Source organism: Pleurodeles waltl, chromosome 3_1 (assembly GCF_031143425.1).
Source record: "Pleurodeles waltl isolate 20211129_DDA chromosome 3_1, aPleWal1.hap1.20221129, whole genome shotgun sequence".
Taxonomy (NCBI): domain Eukaryota; kingdom Metazoa; phylum Chordata; class Amphibia; order Caudata; family Salamandridae; genus Pleurodeles; species Pleurodeles waltl.
In genome coordinates this window covers 1757986144-1757995588 of record NC_090440.1, presented here as the reverse complement: position 1 = coordinate 1757995588, position 9445 = coordinate 1757986144, and the positions used below count along the sequence as shown (strand labels likewise).

The 9445-nt window shown below is 41.7% G+C and overlaps 1 protein-coding gene across 1 annotated transcript in view; it reads right to left on the bottom strand.

Annotated features, from left to right (window-relative positions):
• Positions 1–232: 232 nt before the first annotated feature.
• TSPEAR (thrombospondin type laminin G domain and EAR repeats) overlaps positions 233–9445 on the bottom strand; it is a 136477-nt gene continuing 127264 nt past the window's right edge. Inside the window, exons 11-12 of the mRNA XM_069225716.1 lie at positions 6605–6706; positions 233–5429 (exon numbers count right to left, since the gene is read on the bottom strand). Of these exons, the coding sequence (XP_069081817.1) occupies positions 5276–5429; positions 6605–6706 (256 nt within the window). The 3' untranslated portion in view covers positions 233–5275. The remainder of the gene's footprint in view (positions 5430–6604; positions 6707–9445) is intronic.

Below are 9445 nucleotides of genomic sequence, written 5' to 3'. Positions count from 1 at the left end.
TTAAAGTTCCTCAAACTTGCTTCTTTGAACCAACATGTTCTCTGTGATCCTGCCTTGGATCTTTGTTATCCACTGTGTCGTGCTTCTTCACTTTTGCTCTGGCTGCACCGGACTCAATTGTTTCTGCCTCACCATTTCAGATCCGTGCTTCCAGGCCTGAACCCCAAGCCTTTTCTCAGTTTATACGGGACATGCAAGTCAGATGTCATAAATAAGTACACTGAAAGGCAAGTTAGTTTCAAATAATCTATTAACCTCCGTTATTTACATACGTATGAAACATCCTTGCAACCTAAAGTGGAATAAAATATTATAAATACATAATATGCCAGTAGAAGAGGTACCGTTATAAATATTTCACGCATACATAACATAGATACAGCCTAATATTTAAAAATATGTTGATGCAATATCCAATGTTGAACTGATTAACAGAAAAAATAACCTATAAATTACAAAAAACAGATTTGCACACTATTTCAGTGTCCTAGTACAGTACTTTCGAATTCCTGCTGCTCTGTCAGAGGGACTCTCTCACTGGGACTTTGGGACGGAAACTAGTCGGGAAAAAAACACTACGAAGTCAGAAAAGTGCAAGGCAGGTGAGTGGTAGTGATTACTAACAATTGGCCAGCAACCTTATGGACTCAGTGTGGTTTTTAGTTTATCATGGCTTTAGTGTGACAGTTTAAAAGGGCAGAAGGTGTAGTATATTGACTGTGTAACATAATTCAGAATATTAGTGGGCACCATATATTTTTTTGGTAACTGCTTTCTCTCGGACGCGCCTATGCACTATTTTGATTGCTTTGCTTTGGCCACCCAATTACAACTTAGTATTGACTCTGGCAGTACCGTATCCCCAAAGACAGTCTGTATGATGGAGATACTTGGAGTGCCCCCATAAAGCCAGGCCATTCTTGCCCAGTGGCTCTCAATTTCAGGCAGGTGCAGCAACTCTTGCCCCTAGAATTCCTATGTGCACTCATGGAACCAGAATGCATTCACCACTAGTCCAACCGTCGCCTTCCATTTTGTGTGACTCAGCCTTTCCCCTCTCGATCGTAAAGGAGAGAAGGCTATGTTACACAAGCCGTAAGCTGCAATGCACATGTGGCCATCTGCAAGGAGTCTTCTCCCGCACGTGCAGTGTGCCATTGTTGGCCAAACCACTGATCTTCACAATCAGTCTTGTGGTTGGTTAGTCAGTGGTACCACAAACATGTGCCACACCTGCCAGCGCATGTGATGAATGACAGTTACTCATAAAACTAGATTTATATAAGTCAAGGGACCATATGAGCTCCAGTATGGTGTTTTGTAATGAGGACAGCTGCATGGTTAAAGGTTAACTGCTCTAGTGAAACACAGAATGAGGAAACAACATCATTCTTCCAGCTAGAAAACAAACGTTTTGCAGTCTATGCTTTCTTTTCATGCTCTTCACTGCAGAGAAGAAATTATATTTAAGGGTGTTTCACCTACTTAGTGAAATATTGCACACAGGGTGAATTTCGGGCTTATTTCAGGTGTTTGTCAAGCAGGAAAAAACATTAAGTTTTGTTACCATTGTTTATAGGAGAGTCTTGCCAGGATTATTGACTACTTCCTCAGAATGATGATAATGGACAAGAGACAATCTGCCAGGGCTGACCAAGGCAGTGCACTAGTCCTGCAAGGAATCCTCTTGTTAAATCTTGATTATTGTACAAAGAGTGAGACAGACACCACTGTACCATTTTTTCTTTACACTTGCCATCCCTGATATATTCCTTCCTTTACTTCTTGAGGGAGCCTGTCATCCACCGTGACGTCATAGTGCTACCCTGCACCTAAAAGGCACCTTTCCGGTGCACTTCCAGTTTGCCCTGCCCCTCTTCCCCTGGAAGTGATATACGGTGTCCTGCTTGGGGATTGCTAAGGCTTTTGAGTCCGAATTCCCTGTGTCTAGAGTGAAACCCATTTGACCATATGGCATCTACAAAGGGAAGACTTTTAGTTGAAAAGTATGAAAGAAATGGGATGTGCCACAGGCACTGAATTGTAAATACTGTAGAGAACGTATTTTATTTAGATGGAGGCATGCGACTAAAATGAATGTGGCTTGTTCTCGTACATTTCAAAGACATAATTATTATTAAGAAAAGTGCTTACACAGTCAGTGGCCACAATTAATTCTTTCAAGTCATCCTACATTTTGTGGACAAGGATAGTATTTTGAGCCACAATGGTGAACAGAGCCTTAATGCTAGCCCGAGCAGAACCAAACAACGGAAAGAGACACATCGAATTTAATGATGTCTCAGACCTCCCTGTTGCTTCCAATCTGCCCTTTTGCTTCCAATTTGCCCATTTCTCTGCGTATGTTGGCTTCACAAGCTCTGCGTCTTCCCCAGATTGCTCAAGCTTTATTTGTGGAATTGTTCACCTCTGCCTGTCCAATTGTTATGGTTTTTAAAAGTTGAGCATATCATAAAGATGATACATTCGCCACATTACTGTTACGCCTGGGCAAAATTGCTCAAAACCAATCTGCAGAATATTCTGATGATTTTTTCAAAATGTTTGCGCAATCTCACAATGGCACACATACAGAAAACAACAACAAACTTTTTTAGCATTGACGCACTAGCTTGCATATTTTGAATTCCAGCCTTTCACAATAACCTAATGGAACCCTCAAAAGCGTTATTTCCAAGAAATTCTACAAGACAGACATTTCCTACAAGTTCACCCATTCAAGAGCAGGACAGAACATTTTTTCCGAAACCATTATCAACACCCATAAAGTTAATGTGCAGAAACTAAGCAGCGCATTTCCACTTTTGTATAACATAATCAATTCAGCTCCAAAATTTAAGGAATCAAGCAGAAACATTTGTGCACTTAGCCTGGGCCTGTGCCAGGTCGAGGGTAGACAAATCAATGACATTAGACAATTAGGCCCAGATTTATCAAAGGATCAACTCACTGCCCTTGCAAGGTAACGCAAGGGCAACACAATCCTTAAGTCATATTTACCAAGCCACACAAAACAACTGTGTGTGGCGCTGCTTGCCCTACTAAATCAGGAGTAATGCAAGACACTCCCTTGCCTTGTATGGGTGGAGAATGGGTATTTCCACGCATCCACCATGCTTTTTGCCACATTCCCATATTTCCCAAGAGTATTAAACCTGGGAATAGTTTAAAATTGTATGTCTGCTTGATAGAGGCACAAGCAAGGAGAAATATCTTTATTTTTAATCATTTTGTCTTTCTAAGTGTGCCGCATTCTGCATTGGAATGGCACACTCCTGATACAAATGCACCTACTCCGGGTTCACATCATGAGTCACGTCCTTCACACTTTGTTCCTAAGAGAGTGAACTGCAGGTTGGTATCTTCTTAAACCTGAGAAGGAAAAGGTTAGCCTACAGAGAAACCATCTGAGCCCCTTGGAGCAGGAAAGCAACAGCAGCACTTTCCGCATCACCAGCTGAGCATCCTGAGGTTTGTAGGCTCAGCACCTAAATGCTTCCTGCTGGTAGCACTAAGTATTATATCATTCTTCTCTGGTAGAATACATTTCAGAAAACATGTTTGCACCCTACCCACTTCTGAGATAGATTACCAAGTTTTTCATTGGGATGTTCTATGCCAAGTAGAGAGGAATAGTCGGTGTACTTTTGTTGTAAAATGGTTTCCTAATACACACAGTAGGTGCTAAGGTTTTGTAAGAAGAGGACTCAACCACTGTATCCTCTTTAACTGTGCAGGCAACTAAAGAAATTTGGAGAGGTCACCTCACCCACAGTATATTGGGACATGCTTCATCATTGGTGATCCCTGCATCTCAACAGACTCAGCCAGTTCTGGGAGTTCTGTATAAGCTTCAAATAGATACAAACAGGGTTTCAGATGTATTGTAAAAATGTCTTAGGGTATAACCAAGAGGAGTTCCTTTTATTTGGTGACCACCCCAGATAAGATTAAAAGTTATTGTTAGGATGCAGTAGTTCATCTATCCTTAATATTGCAAGATGCTTTAGTCTGATTACATGCCAAAAGGGGTAATCCCATTTGGGTAAGCCTTCTTCAGTGCTCTTATTAACCCTTCCTAGTATGCATTCATACCAAGCAATTAGAAGAAGCCTAAGGCTCTCATACCTGTTCTTGAGGTTTTGCTTATAACCTCGTTTTAGGGTTGATAATTTTTTTTTGTCATGTCTAGAGGGCATCTGCATCATTAAAGAGGATACTATCGCTGGGTCCTCTTCTTACAAGACTTTAGTATCTGTTATGTGTTTTAGTTGTCTCTAAGAACGGTGTGCAAAGGTCTTTTTTCCTCTCTCCTTGGGTGTGCTCTTAAAATGGTTTCCTATCATGAAGAGTAAGCTGTTTCAGAAAAGCTCTTGAGATGCAACGCTAGTATACAGAGTCAGTGATCTGCAGCACTGCTCTTAAACACCAAATCATCATTAAGTATTCCTTCTGCACCGTGATGGCACTCAGGTAGTGGAGAGAACCTAAGATTCGGTAGACATGACTGAGTGTGTAAGTGCGCAAGTGATGGAAGTATTTTACACACTGCAAGCTGAATAACTCTGAGGTGCTTGATTTCGTTTTTTGTGTAGATTTTGTGATGTGAAAGGAGCTTGCTGGGAGCATTAAGTCCTGAAGTCCTTCAAGTAGGATCAACGTGTCACTGTTATCACCAAATAAGAAGTTGACCGTGAACACATTAGTCACTGAGTATGCAGAGGTAGATACCAGAGAAGAAATCCTGTGCAGCAGGTATTTTAATCCCAGTGGGATATAGGAAGTGAAATATGCATCAGCCTGTTCCGGAGTATGACAATGATGATCATTAAGTCAAACCTCTCCCTCCTCCCAAAAATAGAAAGCAATTGTTTTTGAAAATGTGCTCTTCCATTACAAGTGCACTCAAGAAAGGTGAATTAAACAAGTTCAGAGGCACTCTAGATCAAAGTTCGCCTTCTTGTCAAATCAAAGGGCTTCTGATGAATCCTGTCCAAATGTTCAAAGTTCCTTTGAGTTTCTAAAGTGAATAGCTTATAAACATTACTAAGGGCACATCAATAAGTTGCTGGATCTGAAATGGACCCTTTTCATAGTCAAAGAAAGATCACTGCATCCTTCACAACTTTGTAGTGCATGACCATCTACTCCTCTTGTCCTGCAGCTGATCCATGTAAAGGTCAGGCAGAAGCTGGATCGTCTGTGTTTGGCAAGTGGTCCATCTCAAGTTTACACAGAGGCACACTGACCCCTCTCAGACAGTTTTGAGTTTTAGCACCTTGGACACAGGTTCCTTTGCACTGGAGTAAATGAGGTAGGAGCCGGAGCTGGTGTTGAATGCTTCCCAGTCTCTGCAGCCAAATGTTGGGAGGTGGTGGACAGCCACAAATCCTTCGTATCCCTGCCACCTGAAAAACAAATAATTACCATCACTGTCATATTCTGCTCATTTTCTAAGGATAGTTTAGTATAGCACTTTACTTTCCTGTGCTCAACCACACACCAGTAAACATATCTAACCCAGGAGAAGATTAAACCACTTGCTGGTTCAGGGAAAAATAGATTCTTTTGACATAATAATATGTTATCTTATATCAAACAGTACTGAACATATACTATATTAATCACATTTTCATGAGTTGCAATCTCAGCTAGAGTTGGTGTACACAGGTCATAATCCTCAAAACTTACATGTTTTGACTCAGGACTAACTTTTAGGTTTCAAAATCAATTTTGTAACCAAGTTCTAATGAACTCCCATTCATTTCTCAATGGGGAATGAAAACAGACTTTTTCACATATCGAAATGCCTGATTTCAATATAGAAATGTAGTATACAAAGAACTCCTTATACATGTGGTAACCATTTACACACCCACAAATGGTCTAAAGTGTGACATCCTATAGCTTCTTCCTTCAAAGTGATATGGAAGCATATGCTGTAGTCTACACTACCTCTAAAAACAAAATCATATTGATGAATGCTCTCACCCACCCCAGCCACAACTATGCTACCAGTGCCCCGTATGTATCCTAGAACAAGGGTTTTATATGCATCTTCTGTAGGGATTTACAATGGTTCTCACCAATTAATTGTGCTCATCCACAAGAGGAGAGAAAAGGTGTGCCATTAAGCTCCACCTTCTGTAAATAGTAGTGCCTATAAATCTGGACAACCACAACCTAGGTAACACATATTGGGTTGCAATGTTTTTAATGTGGAAAGACGCAGTTCAGGAAACACGTAAGCCCTCGTTAAAGTGGCTCAAGAAATGCAGTGAGAAAAACTGGCTTTTTATGAGCTAGACCCCTGAAGGTCCCCTAAGAAATGAAATAGTCCTGGAGGAATCGAGTGTGACTCACAAGGTAATTCCTTATTTGGGGCAAACTTTCACTATGAGATTTTGCATGCTTCCACCAAAACACTTTCTGAGGCATTGCGTCCCCCAAAAATACAGCCACAGATCACTAGGGCTACGCACCCAACAATTTATAGTTCTCTGGTCTGCATCATTGCATATACTGGCTCCAGGTTACTTTTTGTGCTTCCTCTGGTGCACAGTTTGACAGATCGAGTGCTCACCTGTATATCACACTCTTCACCAAGAAGGAGGAACCATCAAAGGAGTTGGCCACGACGAGGAAGGAGTCTTCACCCACCGAAAAGAATTCCCAGTCCACAGCACTGGAAAGAAAATGGCAAGGGTTGAGTGAATCTACAATGAACTAGATGTTCGTGAATGTTATTAACAGTAGAGATTCTGCAAGGAAAGCACACACCAAACAATGGAGAAATACATGATTGGAAGGACGGCCAAAAGTCACTCTCAAAGTTCTTTTGAAAGAAAGTAGACATGTCAGCTGGTGAGGTTGGGTGCCTATAGGAATGCTTTTGCTAATATGTGGCTCAGCATATTAGCCCGCTGTGTGGATTCTGGAAGGTCATGCTATCACCCCTCTCTACTGTTTGTCAGGTCGACATTGCGTCAGGTCTACATTGTTAGCACATAGACGGTTACCTTGTGCGATATTCCCTACTATGCAAGATATTTGAATGCATGCAATGGCTCTAAAATGCCGGCCCAGCAGATGATACCCTACGAGCCAATGTGAGTTAAAGGACAAACTCTTGAAAGGACCAGATATATATCTTAAAATAAAAAAAAACAAGTTACATGACAGCGATATTATTACCATTATTTTTCATGTTAATTAATGGTGCTTTTAGTGTGCTTTCAAAAGCTTTTTAGTCACTCATTTGATATAAACAGATAAATAGACAGAGAAGGGTTACAGATCAATACCTAAACAGACAGACTAACAGACCGATATACAAATACTGATTGAAAGCCCTTCTTCCAGCGGTGATATAGTTATACAGATGATTAAGCAATTTTGGAATAATTAAACCGTAGGGAGCAAAAGAAAATTGTAGATTACATTGATAACAGCATTGTTGATGACATCACATGGAAACTCCTTAGCGGTAACATTGGTGGTTAGCATTGAATATACAAGAGACAGCAAAGTTCTGAAAGGAAAATGCTCACTCAGATTACAGTGAGTGCCAACAGAGTGAAAACCAGCACCGAAGATATGCATAGGAAAGAAAAATAGAAATCTCTTCAAAAGTGCATAAAGGGTACAACACAAGGGAGAGAGTTTGTATGGTTAATAGAGCAAAGCAGGCATTTACTGTCCAGTAGTTCATGAAGTGAGAATAGAGCTACTCTAATTCCCCTTCTAGGGCTAAGTGGGGACAGAAAGCTCAAGGAAAAATCCAGCCACGTGGCCACAACAAAATTCGTTGAATGAATTGCTCAGCCTGACTTTACAAGGATGAGCAAATCCCCCACGTGATGCCCAGAAGGGTGCTTGCAACTATTCATACCTACCCTTATTTTGCATACTAAAAGTCCGTACCCTGGGCATGGAAAATATTCAGTGCTTTTAGCGCCTGCACGTGGATGTGCTTCCTTCCATAATGGGCAATGTGGAAAAAAAATTCCCTAATTATAAAATGCCCTATTCCAAATGGAAGGGTACATACCAGCACCCATGCATTACAGTTTATAGGCGATGCTTGTCAAAATACCTGCTCCCCCTTTTGTAATTCCATTAGAGGTGGGCATAACTTGCATAATTCCCTGAAGCATAATCACACGGAATTACCTAAAAAATAATTCCACATAATTGCACAAGTAGAGTAATTCTGCGTTTAGCTCTATTTCTTAGCGCAGAAATGGATAGAAGGATGCATCTGTGCTAAGAAATATCGCTAAATGCAACATAACACAAATAGCGAGTGCGAGCAGTGGGTCAAGCTTGCTAAATGTGCTCTCTGGGTAGAATTACTCCCTGCATTTAATCTTTATTTTGTTAGCGCAACATGCAGCCCCACATCAAAATTGGTGCAAGGATTCATTAAGCCATAGCGTCAATGCAGCACAGCCCAAATTGCGAGTGCGAGCAGCCAATTGCGCTCACTAAATGTGCTCTCACAGTAGGATTTATCCCCAATATTGCTCTTAATTATGCAAGCTGGAGTAATTGCTTTATATTTAGTAAATCTGTGTCAAAGAGCAAAGCGGAATTACCAAAATTACTCCAATTACTCCACCGTAATTGAAAGCTTGCCCAAGCCTAACCCTACACTACTTTGGAAGTGTCTTTTCTTCCAAACTGGTATTTCAGGTGACTATTGGTCAGGAGGAGATGAAAGAGGTGTCACAGGATATGTGAGTAAGAGCTGAGGAGTAGCCCTATTGCAAAGAAAAATGGGGCAGACCAGGAAGGCGGGGGTCCAGGAGAGGGACTGGGGCAAAGAACCTAAAAAGGGGGCCAAATAACACAGACAAGAGTGGCAGGTCATGGGATAGGATAGGAGGGCCATAAGTGGTGTGGAAAAAGGGAGGGCTGATGCACGGCAGGGGATAAGGAAAAGAGCCAGGAAAAAACACCCTGTTTACTGGGGGACCAGTTATACTTGGGAACTTGGGGGTAGGTGTGCAGACAAGCAAGAGGGGTGCTTAGAAAGGTGGCGTAAACATGTACCACCTGCAGCAAAAAGAGATATTGCCCTTGAGACGCCTGGTTTACGTCTGTCTGCCTGTGCATGTCTACGTGGGTTGTGTGATGCGTAAGGTGTACGTGCACGTCTGCATGCAGGACGAGGTTCCTAACCAGCAGGAGACTCTTAGCGCTGCCTTTCTCGTCTGGCTCAGCGTGAATGCCATTCAAGTGCCCCGGGTGCAGCAATTATTTGTTTTAATATTAGAAATAAGTAGCTTCTGCTTTTATGAAATGAAGGCGAGGGAGAAAGATGCTGGGCAATCACTGTACCCCTGCCATGCGAGCAGCAGCGTGGTCCGGAGGGAAGGCAGACTGACAAGTACAGCCAACAAGCAATTGCACCAAATGTGCG